Below are 23,144 nucleotides of genomic sequence, written 5' to 3' on the forward strand. Positions count from 1 at the left end.
CGCATGCGGCTCCGGAGCCACGGGTTGCCGACCCCTGCTCTATGTAAACATTTTTTCTCTTTTCACTATTTTGGTACACAATTTTACACTTAATTACTTACATGTCCCTTATCTTTACACCTTCATTTAGGTTATTAATAAGTGTTTATTGTGATTTTAGAATGTTTACATTGAGTGTTTTTTATGCTTGTATTGACATTTCCTTTCCTTTCTGCCTTGATAGCTAAGGGGATTATTATTAAAGGAAGGTTGAATTTTAAATGTTCACATGTAATACATTTGTCTTGTGGTCCCTATTTTCCATAGGTTATAAGCAATATCAATGATAATCGATGTTGACCTTTATAAAACACTTATATCACAATTTTCAGCCATATCGTCCAGCCCTACTCTCGGCTGATTCTTATGCTTTGAGTTGCAGGCAAAATTTGAGTTGCAAGCATCCATGCCTTTAGTTGGTGTAGCAAATGTAAATGTCACAGTAAACCCTTCATAAACATCTGGTCTTACTCACGGGCATTAGCTTATAGCCGAAGATGGACATAACTTTGTTTTTCCAACCATGGGATGGAAGAAAGCGGGTGTGACGGACTCTACTCAGAAGAAAAAAGTGAATGATTTTCATAGAATTAAAGAAATAATTATTCAACAACATGACAGTGTGTCTCCAACATGGCAAAGCAATACGAGGGTATCACTGCAAGTCTGCACCCCACGGAAGCAGAAAGTGTCTAATGCAAGCCAGGAACGTTAAAAAATATACAAACAGCAAACAAGTATCCATGAAAATATAGAGAAGCAGCTGGAAGAAGATAACGTAGAAGTCCACTCTCCATGGTAAATTCTGTAAATTATTATTACATTACTTCATAAAACTACTGTATTTATTTGTAGTACTTTGTATTTTTACAATATTTATTATATATAAATTGTTGTTTTCTTTTTAAAAGGCATGTTACATGTGCTGTTTTGGGTAAACAGCAATAAAAAAAATGATTTGAATTAATTTCTATAGAAGATTGACCGTTTATTTGGCATTTTGACTTATATCGGTATCAGCCCTTATTTTTGGTATCAGCCTTTTTATTTTACAACTATAACAAAACTACATCAGCAGATATAATATATACACAATCATATGATACTAGTATTTAGTATTAAGTATATATATATAATATATAGTATTATTAAATTAAAGCTCACTAGTGCAATAACAAGTCAGCGGAAATGTGTCCCGTAAAAAAACGTCCAACCGGAATTCTCTAATAACTAAAGTTCCTTGGGTGAATAATGTAAACTCACTACACCGGTATGTTTTAGCACTTTCATGGCGAGTTTATTGACAGATGTAGTAAGAACTTTACACTACTTTATATTAGAAATGGCAACAGCAAAGGATGAATGTCCCACAACAAGAAGATAGAGAAAAAGAAGAAGCTTATCGACTACAGTGGACGCGCGCACATTTTCAGGACTTATACAGGTCCCAAATACAGATCAGCAGGTACCAGAAGGTAAGAAAAGTTTCTTTTGCATAATATTGCGAAACAAAACGCCAGATAATATGTCTTACCTTATACACACACCATAATAATACTGGTATGTTGAAGCACAGTACAATCCATCAAGCGGTGCGGCTTCATAGCTTACCAAAGTCGTACTAAAACAATTTAATAGATTTTTGAGCACTGTGTGTAATGTTCTATATTTTCAATGGAACATATAAAATGTTGGAGTTGTTTACTTGAGTCATATTGCAGTCTACGCGTATCTCTTATGTGTGACTGCCATCTACTGGTCAAACTTATCATTTCACCATGTACCCAATAAAATATCTTCAAGGTCGGTAAGCACAACCAAAATGATTCCATATATTATATTGCACCGGGTTTTAAGGCGCACTGTCGAGTTTTGAGAAAATTAAAGGATTTTAAGTGCGCCTTATAGTCGGAAAAATATGGTACCTTAGTGCACTTTATTTGCTAACTCAATGTCACATTTTTGGTGCCTACTGTGTTGTTTGTCAGTGTAGACATGACTGGGACTGGGCACAATTTAGTTTTTCTTATTTTTGCATCAGCAAATCTTTTTTTTTTTTTTTTTTTAGTTTTACCACATTGCATTTTTGTATTCTGTATATATTTAATGTTTGCATCGTTTTGCCATGACCCAGCCTAATGTAACAGCGACGTCTGGCGGGTGTGGTGTGAGGTTTACCAGTTTTAATTGCAAAAGGCTTAATAATCCTATAAAACGAAGAAGGAAAAAAAAAGATATTACATCATCGCTGTCATCTGGACGCCCAGGTAATCTTCTTGCAGGAGACTCATTTTAAAACGTCTGATAACTTGAGGCTGAGGAGAGGATGGATAAGACAGGACTACCACTCTTTATTTCCGGGCAAATCGAGGGGGGTTGCTATATTGCTACACAAATATGTTCCTTTTGTGCACTCGAATAGTCATTCTGATTATTATTATTATAGAGGTTTATTTGAAATAGGGACAGATACAAAAACATAGACATCTGAAACAGTTATCCGATGCATGCATCACAGTGTTTGTAGCCAAAGCTAATTTACAACACTTGTCCCAAACAACAACAACAACACAGATCCAACATCATTAAAATGGGAAAACAAAAAATAGAATGAGTTGATAATAATGATAATAGTAATAATACAAAGTGCAGACTAGATAAAAGCCAATAATAATAATAATAACACAGACAAAGTGCAGACTAGATAAAAACCAATTAGTAAAAATGAGTAAAAACTAAATATGAGAACACGATTGTTGCTCAACTAGCCATAATTTTGTTTGTTTTTTGAAAGTGACAAGTGCAAGTATACTTTCCATAGTTGTGGTCCTTTTATTGAAAAGGCAGTCTGGGCAAAAGATGTTCTACGGAATGGAACACAACAGTTGCCTTTTGACACTGCTCGGGTGGTAGATCTGGTACCACTTTGCAGTCTTGTAATTGCCTTGCAGAGCAATTGGGGAGCAGAGTTATGCAAGCATTTAAAAACCAGTTTGACTGTGTGTGACAAAATAAAATTGGTAAAACATAAAATATTGTATTTGGTTAAAATTTGGCAATGATGATATCGTATACTCTTCTTGTCTAGAACTTTCAAGGTGCGGTTATAAAGACACTCAAAGGTCTTGATTGATGACTGGTGTGCCTGGGACCATGTGGTTAAGCCATCCCAATGATCCCAATGGGAGGTTTGTTTTTGTCACAGGCTAGATTCCCTACACCCCAGTAGCCCTTGTAATTGTTTATGCTCCCAACTATGGTGATGACACCTTTTTCAAACATATTTTCTTAATCCCCCTGACTTTTCAATGCACTATTTAATACTAGGAGGAGACTTAAACTGTTTGGCTCGATCCCCAGCTTGATCCGTCATCAACCAAACCTTGCCCTCCTTCAAAGTCTGCTAAGGTAATCCAGTCTTTCATGAAGGTAATGTTCTCTTTCAGATGTCTGGCGTTTTTTTAATCCTTCCAGAATGTCTATCACACTTTCACCCACATTGACTACTTTCTAGTTTATAATAAATTACTTTCATCCATATCTATATACAAATATGACACAATTGTTATCTCTGATCATGCTCCAATTTCAATGGATTTACTCTTTAAAAACCTGTAAATCCCACGTGCGCCATGGTGTCTAAATAGACAATTACTTTTAAATGTGGACTTTGTGTTGGGCGTCAAATAGATTGTTTTTGTGCTCTTGAACAAGACTCCCGGGATGTCGGCCTATGTACCATTGGAGGCGCGAAAGGCATACATTAGGGGGGAGATAATAGCCTGTACAAGTTATGAGAAAAAATCAGGAAGAGAAAAAAATGTAGTAGTTTGACACAACACATGCACTATTTTGCCAAAAGTATTTGGCCACCTGCCTTGACTCACATATGAACTTGAAGTGCCATCCCATGGAATTGTCCAAAATGTTTTGGTGCCCTGGAGCATTCAAAGTTCCTTTCACTGGAACTAACGGGCCAAGCCCAACTCCTGAAAAACAACCCCACAGCATAATTCCTCCTCCACCAAATTTCACACTCAGCACAATGCAGTCCGAAATGTAGCGTTCTCCTGGCAACCTCCAAACCCGGAATGGTCCATCAGATTGCCAGATGGAAAAGTGTGATTAATCACTCCAGAGAAGGCGTCTCCACTGCTCTAGAGTCCAGTGGCGACGTGCTTTACACCACTGCATCCCACTCTTTGCATTGGACTTGGTGATGTATGGCTTAGATGCGGCTGTTCGGCCATGGAAGCCCATTCCGTGAAGCTCTCTGCGTACTGTACGTGGGCTAATTGGAAGGTCACATGAATTTTGGAGCTCTGTAGCAACTGACTGTGCAGAAAGTCTTTGCACTATGCGCTTCAGCATCCGCTGACCCCTCTCTGTCAGTTTACGTGGCCTACCACTTGGTGGCTGAGTTGCTGTTGTTCCCAAACTCTTCACTTTTCTTATAACAAAGTTGACTTTGGAATATTTAGGAGCGAGGAAATTTCACGACTGGATTTGTTGCACAGGTGGCATCCTATGACAGTTCCACGCTGGAAATAATAATAATAATAATAATAATAATAATACCTGGGATTTATATAGCGCTTTTCTAAGTACCCAAAGTCGCTTTACATGTTAAAAACCCATCATTCATTCACACCTGGTGGTGGTAAGCTACTTTCGTAGCCACAGCTGCCCTGGGGTAGACTGACGGAAGCGTGGCTGCCAATTTGCGCCTACGGCCCCTCCGACCACCACCTATCATTCATTCAACATTCATTCACCGGTGTGAGCGGCACCGGGGGCAAGGGTGAAGTGTCCTGCCCAAGGACACAACGGCATGGTAAGAGGCGGGGAGCGAACCTGCAACCCTCAGGTTTCTGACACTGGCGCTCTACCCACTACGCCACGCCGCCCCAAATCACTGAGAGCGGCCTATTCTTTCACAAATGTTTGTAGAAACAGTCTCCAAAGTGCTTGATTGTATACACCAGGCCAAGTGATTAGGACACATGATTCTCATCATTTGGATAGGTGGCCAAATACTTTTGGCAATATAGTGTATCTCCGTTAGATAACTTGAACTGTGCCTCCCAAACCCTTGACACTTGTAAGTAACTTGATATCCTTGCAACAGACCGTCTTACTGAACCAATTCTCTATGGTTCTTTGAACATGTCGATAAAGCTGGTAAACTATTAGCTAATCAACTCCGCCAGATATCTATTTGTGTCCCTCTAGTCATCTGCTTATTGTTCTACTCCTGAGCATGTGTCTGGTTACAATTTGAACTTGGGGAGAAGTGAAATATTTCCTATAAATTCTGCTGCTAAATTGCCTCGAGTCAAGTCTGGGGCTCAACTACTATAAAGATTTATACATTGCCAACATTTTTGCCTCTTTCCAGCAACTTTGTGATACATTTTAATCCTTAATATTATCTTTTTTAGATATCCCAGTTTTGTTCGTGATCCTTTTTTTTAGAACCTGGTTCAGTTTAAGCGCAATTTTGGCTTGCAGACTATATCTAGTCTTGCACCCATCACTGCTAATCATACTTTCCCTCCCTTATCATGCTTTTTAGGATGATCAAGTCTGAGGATCAACAACATTAAGATGTATACATTTCCAGCACCTTTGTGATACATTTTCACTCCTCAATAATCACATTTTCGATATCCACAGATCCGCAGTTTTGTTCGTAATGCTTTTCCCAAGGTTTCCAGATTTGGGGCAGGGGGGGGAGAACATTTGATTTGTATTTTATTGTATTTCTGGTAACTGTGTAAAAAAAAATTTTATGAACAAATGTTTTTTAAAAAATTATATCAATTGACGTGAACATGTGTCGCCATGGTGATGTAAGTGTGTGTATGCACGTGACAACAGCTTCTTCTTCCTGGCTGAGTGCTAATAATAAGCCGTGGATTCAACTTTGTTTCACTTTTTATAAAGTGAAACAAAGTTCAAACCTGATGTTATCTATAATATTAAGAGTTCTGTTTAGTTATGCCGTGACGCGTCAGAGGGGCTTGATAGCTGTGTGTGTTTGTGTGTGTTTTATGTTAACTGTCGAAGAATCAATCTAATCAATTGATAAACACTCAATTATAAATGTAGTTTCTATTAAATAGTCACATAGGTCAGTAAGCATGGTCCAAATGCATTAAAGGGATCATACTATGATATATTTTTTACATTTAAAACACTTCCTTGCGGTCTACATAACATGTAATGGTGGTTCTTTGGTCTAAATGTTGTATTGGTTTTGTTTTCCAGACCCTTTCTGATGTGCTGTTTTGTGGGCGGTCTTATTTACGTGCCTCCACTTCGACTGTGTCTTCTCCCCGTCAGCCATGTTGTAGTTTCTAGCGCTTCCATATAAGGTCCACTGACAGATATAAGTTCTATCTCCATGTATGGTAAAGTTTTACCTGAAAAACTATGCACGAGTCCGCCATTGTAGTCTAAGGCTGTAACCACTAAGCGCCTTCTTTTTTGCTATCCTCTTGTTGTGGGGCAGACTGGCTCGTACATGCGCATGCATCCTCCGCTTACAATATAACGATATGCTCTGCGCCCACTTTTGCTTCAAAACAAACCTCGATGGAACTTTAGATAAAACTGAGGTAATTAGTTAGTATTGCAGGGACAAACTTTCTTATCATTGGCGCACAAGTTTAAAATAGCATCTTATAGCGAAATATGAACGTGAGGATGGCGCCGCTACCATAAATGCAACTTAAATAGGGTTTCCAAATGTCCCTTGAAACACAGAATCATCCCGTATTCAGAAACAAAAGTATGCATTCTGTATTGAGCTGTTAAGAGACGCACTTTGTCTAGTCCGATTATTTTTTGTTTTTGTGTTCCCGGGTTGATGCGCTCTATAAAAGAGAAAGGTAAATCGTGACTTCACACGCCAGTTTTAGACTTGGACTTAGACTTAGACTTCCTTTTTATTGTCATTCAAATTTGAACTTTACAGCACAGATAACAACGAAATTTCGTTACATAAGCTCATGGTAGTGCAAGATAAAAAAGCAATAAGGTGCATATATAAATAAATAAATATATATAAATAATATATAAATATATATATAAAATAAATAAATATATATCAGTATATATAAATAAATAAATAGATTAATGTACAGATAAATATATTGCACTTTTTCACATGTGTCCACGTTTATGGATGTATGTTATATTGTCTTTTTTATTCCAGCGAGTTAATCCATTTTGGGGGAAGTTGAGGGGATAATTTAATTAAATTTTGACTCGGTAGTTTCACCACAGTTGCCAAAACAATACACGTGTTCTGCTGTCTGTGGCTGCAATAAGCTAAATATTTATGCGAGCATGTTTGTTTGGTCCTTCAGTGTAGTTGGTTCAAGGTCATCTTTCAATGAGGATATTACACATCCAGTTTGCTCCCTTCAGTAGCAGACGAGAGGTATTTGGCTTAAAACTATTAAGGGGATAGCAGATCCATTCTATGTGTCATACTTGATCATTTCACGATATTGCCATATTTTTGCTGAAAGGATTTAGTATAGAACAACAACGATAAAGTTCGCAACTTTTGGTCGCCGATAAAAAAAAAAGCCTTGCCTAAGTAGCGTGACGTCACAGGAGGAAGGATTCCTCACAATTCCCCGTTGTTTACAATGGAGCGAGAGAGATTCGGACCGAGAAAGCGACGATTACCCCATTAATTTGAGCGAGGATGAAAGATTTGTGGATGAGGAACGTTAGAGTGAAGGACTAGAGAGGCAGTGCAGGGTGTATCTTTTTTCGCTCTGACCGTAACTTAGGTACAAGGGTTCATCGGATTCCACACTCTCTCCTTTTTCTATTGTGGATCACGGATTTGTATTTTAAACCACCTCGGATACTATATCCTCTTGAAAATGAGAGTCGAGAACGCGAAATGGACATTCACAGTGACTTTTATATACACGACAATACATCGTTGACGCACTTTAGCTACGGAGCTAACGTGATAGCATCGGGCTCAAATGCAGATAGAAACAAAATTTTAAAAAACCCTGACTGGAAGGATAGACAGAAGATCAACAATACTATTAAACCACGAACATGTAAATACACGGTTAATAATTTCCAGCTTGGCGAAGCTTAACAATTGAAGCTAACGTAGCTACGGAGCTAACGTGATAGCATCAGGCTCACATGCAGATAGAAACAACATTTTAAAAAACCCTGACTGGAAGGATAGACAGAAGATCAACAATACTATTAAACCATGAACATGTAAATACACGGTTAATGATTTCCAGCTTGGCGAAGCTTAACAATTGAAGCTAACTACGGAGCGGTGGCGGGCGTTGTAGCTTTCGACGACACCCCGGCCGCCATCGGTCGGCAAGAAACATATATTTCCCCAAAGTTACGTACGTGACATGCACATAGCGACACGCACGTACGGGCAAGCGATCAAATGTTTGGAAGCCAAAGCTGTACTCACGGTAGTGCGTCTTCTATCCAACTCAAACACAACACAACCTCCTGATTGTGTTGCTGTAGTCTGCCGCTAATACACCGATCGCACCTACAACTTTCTTATTTGCAGTCTCCGTTGTTCATTAAACAAATTGCAAAATATTCACCAACACAGATGTCCAGAATACTGTGGAATTGTTCGATGAAAACAGAGCAGTTTGTATGGTGACACATTGGGTACGAAAACTTCCGTTGCCGTCGTGACGTCATGTGCATATGTCGTCATACATAGACGTTTCCAACCGGAAGTTTAGCGGGAAATTTCAAATTGCACTTTATAAGTTAACCCGGCTGTATTGGCATGTGTTGCAATGTTAAGATTTCATCATTGATATATAAACTATCAGACTGCGTGGTCGGTAGTAGTGGGTTTCAGTAGGCCTTTAAAATAAAGCAAATGATGCAATTTTTCTTGGTCCCCTTTATTTAGAAAAGTACCGAAAAGTATCGAAATAATTTTGGCACCGGTACCAAAATATTGGTATTGGGACAACACTAGTAGACTCCATATGGAAGCGCTAAAAACAACAACAAAGATGACGGGGAGAAGATGCAGCCGAAGTGGAGGCACACAAATAAGACCGCCAAAAAAACGGCGTATCCTGAAAAGACTGTCAGAAAGGGGTTAGAAGATGGTCTGTAAAACAATCTATGCAACATTTTGGACCAAAGAACCACCATTACATGTTATGTAGACCACAAGGAAGTGTTTTTTGTACAAAAAAAAATCATAATATGACCCCGTTAAGTTGATGAGAGAATAAGCCAAGGCCAGATTTGACAAGGAACGCCCACATGTTATGGTTGCTCCACCCAGAGTGTGTATCTCCGATGAAAGTGCGCACTGACAGGCTTAAGTTAAGGGCAAAATTTGTGCGCAACCAAAATCCGCACAATCGCTCCGCTTTTTCTACCGAAGCACATGGGACAATAGGGCCCGTAGTCAACAGTATTAGGTGACCACAGATGAAGCGCTAGCTGTCCAAAGTCGGGACCCAGGGTGAACCACTCATCTGTGCATCAGTTGGGGACGTCTCTGAGCTGCTGACCTGTCTCCGCTCGAGATGATCTCCTGCTGGCCCCACTACGGACTGGACTCCCACTATTATGTTAGATCCACTACGGACTCGACTCACACTATTATGTTAGTTCCACTATGGACTGGACTCTCACAATATTATGCTAGATCCACTCGATGTCCATTGCACCGGTCGCGTAGGGGCGGGGGGCGGGGGGGGGGGGGCGGATGTTCCCAGATGTTCCCACATCTGCGGTCCCCTCCAAGGTTTCTCATTGACATCCCATTGGGTTGAGTTTTTTCTTGGATCCGAGCCGAGGATGTCGTTGTGGCTTGTGCAGCCCTTTGAGACACTCGTGATTTAGGGTTGTATAAGTAAACATTGATTAATTGATTGATTGAACAGTATACCATCTACTTCAGGGGTGGCCACACTTTTTCTGCAGGTGAGCTACTTTTGAATTGACCAAGTCGAGGGGATCTACCTCATTCAAATACATATTTTATATTTATTTATTTATGGATACATTTTTGTTAACAAGTTAAATGTGTTTTATGATAATACAAGCATGTTTAACACATATAGATTATTTTCTTTCATGAAGACAAAACTATAAGTTGGTGTATTACCTGATTCTGATGACTTGCATTGATTGGAATCAGACAGTAGGGCTGATAACGTCTGCATTTTCAGATGGAGGAGAGAAAAAAAAACTTCTTTCTGTCCAATACCACATGAAAATGGTTGGTTTTTGGCATCTTATTTGTCCAGCTTCCATACTCATTTTTATACACTTTACAAGAAATACATTGGCAGCAAACTCCGTAGCTTGCGAGCTTGTGCACGCCAGCTTTCTGAGACTCTTATGTTGTTAGCGCAGGCAGGATGAAGCAGCGCTTTTATTCTGAAGACAGGAACTGTGCAGTCGGTCTTTAGAGTTTTGACGGCAGGAACGGCGCGAGAATCTATTGAAATAAAAAGTGTTTCTCGCCTTCCTGTCTGTCATTTTTTTCTTAATAATGAGCTCGCAGCAGTCAGCGTCATCTGACAAGACCCTCGGGTGCCGTGAATGTCAATCAAGTGACAAAAGTGACGTCATAGTGAAGATTGATGATCGCTAATTTTGAGGTCTATTTTTTTAATGCCTGGCTGGTGATCGACCGACACACCCTCCACGATCGACTTTTGCCAGTGTTTGGTAATTCCATAAAACACATTAAATGCCATGATAGTGCCATGATATCAACATGATATTGGTTCAAAAGGTTATCCTGAATATTGTAAAACCATTAACTTATATATGTAATTTATCATTCCAGACTGGCTGCTTTCCAAGTCAAATGAAAATCGCTAAAGTAACTCCGCTCTTCAAAAGTGACAGCAAACACGCTTTCACCAATTACAGACCAATCTCTCTTTTGCCTCAGTTCTCAAAAATCTTAGAGAAACTATTTAACTCTCGACTTGAATCTTTTCTTGAGAAGCATCATATAATCAATGACGGTCAGTATGGCTTTAGGTCCAAAAGAACAACTTCAATGGCAATAACTGAATCTATTGATGAAATTACTAATGCACTGGAGCATAAAAGATATGCAGTTGGTATTTTTATTGACCTAAAGAAAGCATTTGATACCATTAATCATTCAATTCTACTAGATAAAATGGGAAGATATGGAATTAGGGGGCTGGCTGGTGACTGGTTAAAAAGTTATTTAACAGGGAGGGTACAGTTGTTAAAATGGGTCAATTTTTATCTGATACTCTTGGCATTGCTTGTGGTGTCCCCCAAGGGTCCGTGTTGGGGCCAAAACTGTTTAATGTATATATTAATGGTATGTTTAATACATCCAAAATACTGAAATTTATACTTTTTGCAGACGACACAAATTTATTCTACAGTAGTGATGCCTATAATGAGCTCATAAATACAGTAAACACAGAACTAAACATAGTAAAAAAAAAATGGATGGACACAAATAAATTATCTTTGAATATAAATAAAACTAAGATAGTAATGTTTGGAAATCGCAACATAACGTCTGAACAGAAAATAAGTATTGATGGTACCCAAATTGAAATCGTAAATGAGAATACATTTTTGGGAGTAATAATTGATAGTAAACTGTCATGGAAACCTCATGTCAGACACATTAAAACAAAAATCTCCAAAAGCCTCTCAATTATAAACAAAGCAAAACTATACCTCAATGAAAATGCACTCCGTACTCTACACTGCACCTTGGTACTGCCATACCTTACATACTGTGTTGAAGTATGGGGGAATACTTACCAAAACACAATGCATCCTCTGATCATATTCCATAAAAGAGCAGTACGGATCATTCACAACGTTGGTTATTTAGAACATACTCATAATCTGTTTATGCAATCAAAGTTGCTCAAATTTGATGACCTTGTTAAATATAATACATTAATAATCTCATATAAAGCTTTTAACAAATTATTGCCACCTAATCTACAACGTTTTTTTATAAGACGAGTGCAAGCTCATAACTTGAGAGGCTTTGGATATTTCTTATTGCCGAGAGCTCAAACCACTCGTAAACGTTTTTGTGTGTCTGTATGCGGAGTAAAACTATGGAACAAACTGGACTTACAACACAAGCAATGCCAAACTATTATTCGATTTAAACTATTATACAAACATGGGGTCTGGTTCAAATATAGAGATGAGGGTCTTTAATTTGACCTGCTGCTGTACTCTGTCTCAAAGTGTTAACATGTGCTCAATGTTTCCTTACCATTAATGCTATGTTGTCTATTACCATTATTGCTATGATGTCTATTACCATTGTTGCTATGTTGTCTATTACCATTATTGCTATGATGTCTATTACCATTGTTGGTATATTCATTATTCCTACATTGTTGATACAAATGATTGTTACAGTGTAATAATTATTGTTACCTGTGGTAATGCCACTATGATACAACATCTGTATTATAATCCTTGAACAAAGTGAGAGTGAAACTCATGTGAATAATCACTGAATGGAGAACTGGGGGTGGGATTAAATAAGTTATCTTCTTCCCACTCCCTTTCAGGCAAAACTGGACAATAATGCACTATATTAATTTATATTATTATGTTTTGTCAACTTGTACGTTTTTGTCATTGCCTGAAATAAATAAATAAATGAAAAAAATAAAAATACAAAAAAATAAAGACTCTGCAGGGTGTCCCCATAGGAAGCATTCTTGTGAACTAAGAGTGAAGTACTGTATTATACGGACACAATTCTCCATTCATAATACATACATATCATAATTGTTAAAACATGACATCAATACCGCAATCACACAAAGCTTTGCGATCAATTTAACTGCGACTTCCGGTCACCGTTTCCCTGTGCTTGAAAGTTCAGTTAGGGCGAATGTTTTCTCCTGCATGTTGCTTCTGTGTGGCGATGTCTAAAACACATGGTTTCACTTTTTCCTATGGAGCGCGCGGTCTTCAAAGTGTCCCCCTTCTTACGACACTGGATGTGAGCAATGGCTCGTCACGTCATTACGCTTACATTTCTTTTTGAAGAACTTGTACAAGGTGTTTTTATTTGTCTTACGCCAAGGGTTGGGTCAACTTAGCCTTTTTAGGAATAAGAAAAGACAGAGTCGGTTCTCCTTAAGGTCTCCAAAGCACGTGAAACAAAAGCTGTCAGAATTATTGATGGTGTGTTATCACAAGAAAACTGGCTGACTCCCTGTCAACCTCAGTCTTCTTTAAGCTGTTTGCTGTACATTTTCTCATCTCTGTTTTTTTTCCCTTATTTCTGGCAAACTCCAAACCACAGATCTGTAGGATTTCAACAGCTTGAGAGTTTAGGAATTTGACATTTCCTGCCTGTTGGTTACTGAGGTGTGTTCAGCATTCCTACAAACATTGTGAATGGTTCAACGTCTTATTAATCATGCTGCATCTATATATCTTAGAAGAGAGGGTCTATTGGTCTCAATGGGAAATGACTCTGCTGAGAAAAATACTGGCCCATGGAAAAAAGTAATTGAGAACCCGTGTGTTAAAGGCCTACTGAAATGATTTTTTTAAAATTTAAACGGGGATAGCAGATCCATTCTATGTGTCATACTTGATCATTTTGCGATATTACCATATTTTTGCTGAAAGGATTTAGTAAAACACATCGACGATAAAGTTCGCAACTTTTGGTCGCTGATAAAAAAAAGCCTTGCCTGTACCGGAAGTAGCGTGACGTCGCAGGTTGAAGGGCTCCTCACATTTCCCCATTGTTTACACCAGCAGCGAGAGCGATTCGGACCGAGAAAGCGACGATTACCCCCATTAATTTGAGCGAGGATGAAAGATTTGTGGATGAGGAACGTGAGAGTGAAGGAATAGAGTGCAGTGTAGGACGTATCTTTTTTCGCTCTGACCGTAACTTAGGTACAAGGGCTCATTGGATTCCACACTTTCTCCTTTTTCTATTGTGGATCTCGGATTTGTATTTTAAACCACCTCGGATACTATATCCTCTTGAAAATGAGAGTCGAGAACGCGAAATGGACATTCACAGTAACTTTTATCTCCACGACAATACATCGGTGAAGCACTTTGGCTACAGAGCTAACGTGATAGCATCGTGCTTAAATGCAGATAGAAACAAAATAAATAAACCCCTGACTGGAAGGATAGACAGATCAACAATACTACCAAACTCTGGACCTGTAACCACACGGTTAATGCTGTACTGCCGGACGAAGCCTAGCAATGCTGTTGCTAATGACGCCATTGAAGCTAACTTAGCTACGGGACCTCGACAGAGCTATGCTAAAAACATTAGCTATCCACCTACGCCAGCCCTCATCTGCTTATCAACACCCGTGCTCACCTGCATTCCAGCGATCGACGGCGCGACGAAGGACTTCACCCGATCATTGATGCGGTCGGCGGCTAGCATCGGATAGCGCGTCTGCTATCCAACTCAAAGTCCTCCTGGTTGTGTTGCTGCAGCCAGCCGCTAATACACCAATCCCACCTACAGCTTTCTTCTTTGCAGTCTCCATTGTTCATTAAACAAATTGCAAAAGATTCACCAACACAGATGTCCAGAATACTGTGGAATTTTGAGATGAAAACAGAGCTGTTTGTATTGGGATACAATGTGTCCGAATACTTCCGCTTCAACCATTGACGTCACGCACAAATGTCATCATACATAGACGTTTTCAACCGGAAGTTTCCCGGGAAATTTAAAATTGCACTTTATAAGTTAACCCGGCCGTATTGGCATGTGTTGCAATGTTAAGATTTCATCATTGATATATAAACTATCAGACTGCGTGGTTGGTAGTAGTGGGTTTCACTAGGCCTTTAAGGTCTTTGTCAGGGGTATTCAACTAAACCAGGGGTGCCCATTACGTCGATCGCGAGCTACCAGTCGATCGCGGAGGTGTATCAGTCTAAAAAAAAATAGACCTAAAAATGTGCGATCATCAATCTTCACCAAGACGTCTTTTTCGTCACTTGATTGACATTCACGGCACCCGAGGGTCTTCTGAGATGCTGCTGCGAGCTCATTATTAAGAAAAAAGACCGACAGGAAGGCGAGAAACACTTTTTATTTCAACAGACCCTCGCGCGGTACCTGCCCTCAAAACTCTAAACACCGACCGCATAGTTCCTATCTCCACAATAAAAGCGCTGCTTCATCCTGACAAAATAAGAGTCTCAGAAAGCTACAGAGTTTGCCGCCAATGTATTTATTGTAAAGTGTATAAAAACGAGCATGGAAGCCGGGACAAATAAGATGCCCAAAAACCAACCGCTTTCATGTGGTATTGGACAGAAAGAAGGACTTTTTTTTTCTCCTCCTTTTGAAAATGCACTACTGTCTGATTCCAGTCAATGCAAGTCATCAGGATCAGGTAATACACCAACGTATTAACTTGTCTTCATGAAAGAAAGGAATCTATATGTGTTAAACATGCTTGTACTATCACTAAACACCTTTAACTTGTTCACAAAAACGTCTCTTTCATAAATAAATAAATATAAATTATATATATATATGAATGAGGTAGATCCCTTCAACTTGGTCAATGGAAAAGTAGCTCGCCTGCAGAAAAAGTGAACTAAATTGTTCAGGGGGCCACTTTTCCAGAAAGTTAAGGACCAGGGGGCCAGATGTTTTAGTCTTATTTTGTATATTCTGAGGAACCAGTGTCCTCTAAAGTAGATTTTTGATTTGGGTTTATTTAATGTATTCCAGGAGAGTTACAGAAGCGCTCTGCTGTTTTTAGGGACCTTCTGTCAAAAAAGCTAGTCCAAAGATCTTTATGACAGCGACTCTCACGTTTTTAAGAATCTGCTGCCAAAATGTTAGTTTTTCACAAGTTTTTTGAACCAAGCCCAAATTATGTAAAAGAGAGGCCCTGAAAGGGAACCTTGAGTAACACTACCAGTATAACTAAAGAAGTTGAACAAATGACTACTGACTGCATCTAAAGTAAACAAGCTACAACACCTTAGTGACATATTGTAAAATCACATTACGAAACAAATGTGTAACTGCCAAAAAAGGAGAGGACTTAAAGCGGTGCCTAACTGGCTCCAGTTATGTAAATCACAAGTTGGGAACCCAGTGTTCTACATTTGCTCGCAAGGTTAAAAAGTCAATGCAAGGATCTGCCAATGTGTTTACAGTGGTCCAAGTTCCTCTAGACATAAGGAGCACTCTTGTGGTTTTTAGGAGTTTGCTGCAAAAATGTTTGTCTCCCAAGTTTTGAACTGAACTCGGGGGCTGGTATGGTGTCATTCCTGGACCAACTTTGGCCCTCGGGGCCGGCAGTTGAATAAGCCTGGTCTGTGTAATTAGCGATAAGGGACTAAATGCAATTGCAGTCTTTAGATATACATAACTAAATTGGGGCAGCACGGTGGAAGAGGGGTTAGTGCGTCTGCCTCACAATACGAAGGTCCTGGGTTCGATCCTGCGCTCGGGACCTTTCTGTGTGGAGTTTGATTGGCCCTAGTGTGTGAATGTGAGTGTAAATGTAGTCTATCTGTGTTGGCCCTGTGATGAGGTGGCGACTTGTCCAGGGTGTACTCCGCCTTCCGCCCGAATGCAGCTGAGATAGAATCCAGCAACCCCCGAAAGGGATAAGCGGGAGAAAATGGATGGATGGATAATTAAATTGCTGAGAGAAAAAAAACAGTAGGATATTCACAGTGTAATTCTGACAGTCACAATTCAACTGGCAGGAGATTAACACCAGTAGAAATTGGGGACCATGAGAAAGGCGTAAAGGTTAGAGTGTTTTTCTGGCCGTCATTGCCCCTGCCTCGAGTCAAACTTTGACTTCCAAGAGTTTCTGCTGGGCTTGCAGTCACTTGAAAAATGAGCTGGCCTGGCGCCTAATGGGAGCAGCATCGCAGGCCTACACCTGGTGTGGTTTGCTCGAACGTTTGCCTTGCAGGCACGTCAGACAGTTGCGCAAATGACATTTTTTGTGCGTTCAATTGTCGTTCTGAATCCTCACTGACTGAGTAGAGTGTTCTTTTGTGTCAGCATTGTAACAGGTATGAGTAAGTTTACAGATATCTGAAGTTTGATTGTAGGAAGCAGTTAGTGCTTTGCTCAAGGGCATGGAAGTGACTCGGGCAATCGGTCTAAATGTACATATTTCAATCCCTGACACTGAGTTATACGGCTGGTTTAACGTTAGATTCTGTTCATCAAAGCATACAATAACTAGATTGTTATTATACATAGTGCATATTCATATACAATATATAACTGAAATACTGTTAAACGTCCCTGGGCCTTTTGGAAGGCGCTATATAAATCCAAGTTATTGTTATTATTAATAAACATGCATGTTCGTAAGTACATTTTGTGTGTCAGATATGCAATGAAATTCTGTGAATATCCACCATACATGAACTTTTCTGTCAGTATCAGTCAACTACTTGGTATGACGTGTTAGTTCAACATTAGTTGCATGTATACTAAATCTATTGAGGCATATACTATACATAAACATGGCTGTTTGGGGACGGCATGGCGAAGTTGGGAGAGTGGCCGTGCCAGCAATCTGAGGGTTACTGGTTCAATCCCCACCTTCTACCATCCTAGTCATGTCCGTTGTGTCCTTGAGCAAGACACTTCACCCTTGCTCCTGATGTGTCCTGGTTAGCGCCTTGCATGGCAGCTCCCGCCATCAGTGTGTGAATGTGTGTGTGAATGGGTGAATGTGGAAATAGTGTCAAAGCGCTTTGAGTTCCTTAAAAAGGTAGAAAAGCGCTATACAAGTATAACCATTTACCATTTACCATTTACTTGTCAGTGCAAAAGTAGTGTTAGTAACCACAAGCAAAATATACAGTTCAACCCCCTAATTACAGGGCGCGAAGAATTAGTCCAGGGCGGGTAAAGAGTTGTGTAAATCAAATTCTGGTCGGAGATGTGTCAGGAAGAAATGCAAATGTTTTAATTATGTTGAATTCGTTTTTTTTAGCACTAAAAAAATATATATATTATTGACTAAATACTTTCACATGATTGTTTTAGCACAAACATGTATGTTTGAATAAGAAATTGTTATAATCGTTTTACATTGATAAGAAGAAAAAAAAAATAATAATAATAGAGGGTGTCTCAAAATAAAATTCTGCTGAAGACCTCAATTTAGACAAAGTGAAGTGAATTATATTTATATAGCGCTTTTCTCCAGTGACTCAAAGCACTTTTACATAGTGAAACAAAATATCTAAGTTACATTTAAACCAGTGTGGGTGGCACTGGGGGATCAGGTGGGTGAAGTGTCTTGCCCAAGGACACAACGGCAGTGACTAGTATGGCGGAAGCGGGGATCGAACCTGCAACCGTCAAGTTGCCGGTACGGCCACTATACCAACCGAGCTATACCGCCCCACAAAAGGTAGCCCTGCCTAATTATTCATACCCATGGCCAATTGAAGTGAATTGATTAATGTCGAAATTATTAATTTATAATTAAAGCGAATGGGTTTATTTTAGCTAATTGACACAAGAAAGTTGAAAATGTTATTTTGTGGAGGAAAATAAAAAAAAAATGAAAACATAATTTCCTTTTTTTTTTTTTTACATTTTGATAAACAGCTGAATTCATGTAAATAAAACATTCACTGATTTTCCTAAAAACGAGCATCCAATATTCTTTATGTGAAGTAAAATAAAATAAAACACAGGGTGATTAAAAAAACAATCATCACGCATGTATTCAGTTGTAAAGCATTGTAATAGACCAGGGGTCACCAACCTTTTCGAAACCAAGGGCTACTTCTTGGGTACTGATTAATGCGAAGGGCTACCAGTTTGATACACACTTAAATAAATTGCCAGAAATAGCCAATTTGCTCAATTTACCTTTAACTCTATGTTATTATTAATAATTAATAAATATTTACACTTAATTGAACGGTTTAAAGGATGAGAAAACACGAAAAAATTACAATTAAATTTTCAAACATAGTTTATCTTCAATTTTGACTCTTTGAAATTCAAAATTCAACCGAAAAGAAGAAGAGAAAAACTAGCTAATTCGAATCTTTTTGAAAAAATTAAAAATAATAATTTATGGAACATCATTAGTAATTTTTCCTGATTAAGATTAATTTTAGAATTTTGATGACATGTTTTAAATAGGTTAAAATCCAATCTGCAGTTTGTTAGAATATATAACAAATTGGACCAAGTTATATTTCTAACAAAGACAAATCATTATTTCTTCTAGATTTTCCACAACAAAAATTTTTAAATAAATTCAAAAGACTTTGAAATAAGATTTAAATTTGATTCTACAGATTTTCTAGATTTGCCAGAATAATTTTTTTGAATTTTAATCATAATAAGTTTGAAGAAATATTTCACAAAAATTATTTTTCGAAAAAACAGAAGCTAAAATAAAGAATTTAATTAAAATGTATTTATTGTTCTTTACAATAAAAAAAAAAAAATTTACTTGAACATTGATTTAAATTGTCAGGAAAGAAGAGGAAGGAATTTAAAAGGTAAAAAGGTATATGTGTTTAAAAATCCTAAAATCATTTTTAAGCATTTTTTCTTTAAAACTGTCTTTTTGAAAGTTATAAAAAGCAAAGTAAAAAAATTAATGAATTTATTTAAACAAGTGAAGACCAAGTCTTTAAAATATTTTCTTGGATTTTCAAATTCTATTTGAGTTTTGTCTCTCTTAGAATTAAAAATGTTGAGCAAAGCGAGACCAGCTTGCTAGTAAATAAATACAATTTAAAAAATAGAGGCAGCTCACTGGTAAGTGCTGCTATTTGAGCTATTTTTAGAACAGGCCAGCGGGCTACTCATCTGGTCCTTACGGGCTACCTGGTGCCCGCGGGCACCGCGTTGGTGACCCCTGTAATAGACCGACTCAATGGTCATTTGATACAGGAGTTATCCAAGTTTTACCATTTCACCGTTGTGGTCATGGAATCCTTTCGGCGCCGTTCAAGTGTCGGAAGACCGCGTGTTTATCTACCCTCAAAATGGCGACTCCTCGACAGAAGGCATTTTGTGTGCTGAAGTTTGCCAAAACAAATGGCATTTGCGTGCTTTTAGAACAGAATTTGGCATTGATCCACCCCATGGTGGGAGCATTCGATGGTGGGTTAAATTGTTTAAAAGAGACTGGCTGCTTGTGTAAAGGAAAGAGTCCTGACATGAAAGATGGAATAACAGCAGCAATCAACATGGTGGATCGCGACATCCTGGGGCGCGTTTGGGAGGAATTTATATATCAGGGGTAGGGAACCTATGGCTCTCGAGCCAGATGTGGCTCTTTTGATGACTGCATTGGCTCTCAGATAAATCTTAGCTGACATTGCTTAACACGATAAGTAATGGATAATTCCGCTGGTAATCACGGTGTTAAAAATAACGTTCAAAATAAAAAACATTCTCATGCATTTTAATCCATCCATCCGTTTTCAAGAAGTCGTATTAACGGTAAGAAGTATTTTATTTATCATTGGTTAGCTTCAGAATAACAATGTTATTAAAAAGAATAAGAGACGTATTAAACTCTAAAAAATCTTGGTCTCACTTAAAAATACACGCATTTAGTTATATTCAGTGTTAAAAAAAATATTATATGGCTCTCAATGAAATACATTTTGAAATATTTGGCTTTCATGGCAATCTCAGACAAAAAGGTTCCCGACTATATCGTCTTTATGTTGCATGAAATAAATACTCAAAAGTTTTGCTCAACACGTGTTCAAGCTAGGTTTTCTATGGTTTTTCATTTTTGAAATATCGGGTGGCGTATTTTTTTTTTAATCACCCGTTTTACATATTATGGGCAAACAATTTGTCCTAGCTGTAGTTTTCCTAAACTAACTGGTTAGTCTTTTGTAACTTTCTTGTGTAGTTGTGGTCATTCACCAAAAATGAACAAACAAAAAGTTGCTTTCATCCAAAGTTTGCCCAAGATGTCACTTAATTACTCTCGCATGTGTTCCCTTATATATATATGAGCAGTATACGTAACGACTTTTTGCAAGCCGGAAAATTTCTAAAATGTCAAAGTCGTCAGCAGAAAGCAACTGTACCAAGTATCAGTAACAACTATATTTAGGAGGGATGTTACGTAAAGTTGTTTGTCTACTTGAGAGGGCAGATGGCTGTTTGAAAAGGCATCAGATAAGGAATGACCAAAGCATGTCTTACTCAGGCGTATTGATCCAGATGATGTCCAAATGACAGTAATAGATGCACTCCTTATCCTTGTAGGAATAACAGGTGCAGCGCTTAGATCTGGACTTTGGTTCCGACGCCTCATTGTTAAGAGCCGCGACTCCACCGGAGGTCAACTCCGTGCCGGGGCCTGAGACACCTCCGGGCTTGACCTCGGATATGACCCACGCCTCACACCTCCACACACCTTTTAGTGCACAGGAAATATGTTATTAGGGAAAGAAAACTGGCAAAGGTATGGCTCGTGTGACTGACCTTGTAAGACAATCAATGCAAAGATTTTGCAGAGCATGATTCTCGCCTGCATGGGAAATACCCTCGCTTGTGTTAAATATTCCCAAATCGAAGGAGAGCCTGTTGACAACGTGGCGATACGGTCATATTAATCCGCTTGCGTAGAGAATCAAAATCCACTGATGTCCATGTCGCAGATCCGGGTGTCAGAAAAATGTGTTCATCCCCGCTGCTCCGTTCATTTTTGTGCCTTCATGCCGTACATCCCCGCGTGCAGCGCTGCTGGAGATGACATCAAAAGTGCTCGCCCTGCTACACTCCCTCTGCAAAGCACCGTGTGCAGTCGAGAGCCAAGCTCCAGCCCGCCCTCTAAAAAAAAAAAAAAACAAATTAAACCTAGACGGGCTTTGGAGAGTCTTGGGTACTCCCAAACCTCCCCCTTCTCCCACCCCCTCCGACAAATGTGTGTGTGAGACGGACCGCTCCATTTGACCTGCCGCTGCGGATGCACGACAGGGATAGTACTTATCTTTAGTTTAGAAAGAGAGATATATAATCACTGCATGCTGTAGCGTGAGCCTTATAATATTCGAACATGCTACAAATTAGTCTAGCTATAGAATGTGAAGTGAATTATATTCATATAGCGCTTTTTCTCAAGTGACTCAAAGCGCTTTACATTGTGAAACCCAATATCTAACTTATATTTAAACCAGTGTGGGTGGCACTGGGAGCAGGTGGCTAAAGTGTCTTGCCCAAGGACACAACGGCAGTGACTAGGAAGGCGGAAGCGGGGATCGAACCTGCAACCCTCAAGTTGCTGGCACGGCCACTCTACCAACCGAGCTATACCACCAGAATGAGGGGGTTTTTGTTTTTTATTATTATAATTGTTACCTGTGCTCGAGTCATAATAGCCTTAGGCCACTCTGTGTGCAATGTGGAAAACAGGCTGAAGCAAAGATCCAGAAAAGATCCACCATGCGAAGATGAGGTGCTGCCTCTTTAGTGCAATAGCGGGCATTTTAGCACCATGAAGAGGAACAGGCACAGTTTATACCTGTGCCTTTTTTAGTAGTATTTAAGTAACAATAATTACATGTCATTTCTTTGAAGGTATAATTAGGCAATAGTATGTGTACTCACCTGTTCATTTGACGACGTACCGCGGGGCTGACTCTGCAGAGTACATTCCGTTCTCCTGACTTTACGCTTAATATTGTCTTTTTGTACTGAGCAGCCTGGACAGAGATGCACGTGTGTCAAAGCGACCGCATTCCTAATTGCATGAGAAAGCAAGCCTGCCATTGTCCAAACTTTTTCCACTGAGGGCCGCACAATGAAAAATCTAAGGATTCTGATGCGTATATTTAATTTTCAAAGCCAATACAACATAAGGAAGGGATTCATAATAATAATAATAGATTTTATTTGTAAAAAGCACTTTACGTTGAGCAAACAACCTCAAAGTGCCACAGTGTTAAAAAAAAGAAAATAGTAATAAAAATAATAATAATAAAAGATAATAAAAATAAATAAAACATAAAATTAGAAACAGCCCAATAGCTACAACCAGCATGCATATCTATAAAAATCTATAAAAAGG

General features: G+C 38.9%; 1 protein-coding gene across 3 annotated transcripts in view; it reads right to left on the reverse strand.

Annotated features, from left to right (window-relative positions):
• Positions 1-22,711, reverse strand: part of edn3b (endothelin 3b) — a 79,067-nt gene extending 56,356 nt beyond the window's left edge. For 2 of the 3 annotated variants that reach the window (XR_009826679.1, XM_062052229.1), the window contains exons 1-2: positions 21,560-22,006; positions 21,278-21,491 (exon numbers count right to left, since the gene is read on the reverse strand). Coding sequence is in view for 2 of the 3 variants with exons in the window: in XM_062052229.1 (XP_061908213.1) it covers positions 21,278-21,491; positions 21,560-21,611 (266 nt within the window). In the remaining variant the exon portion in view is untranslated. Of the gene's footprint in view, positions 1-21,277; positions 21,492-21,559; positions 22,007-22,684 lie in introns of those variants that run through there. The other variant, XM_062052230.1, reaches the window with a different exon arrangement.
• Positions 22,712-23,144: the final 433 nt, after the last annotated feature.

Source organism: Entelurus aequoreus, linkage group LG07 (genome assembly GCF_033978785.1).
Source record: "Entelurus aequoreus isolate RoL-2023_Sb linkage group LG07, RoL_Eaeq_v1.1, whole genome shotgun sequence".
Classification (NCBI taxonomy): domain Eukaryota; kingdom Metazoa; phylum Chordata; class Actinopteri; order Syngnathiformes; family Syngnathidae; genus Entelurus; species Entelurus aequoreus.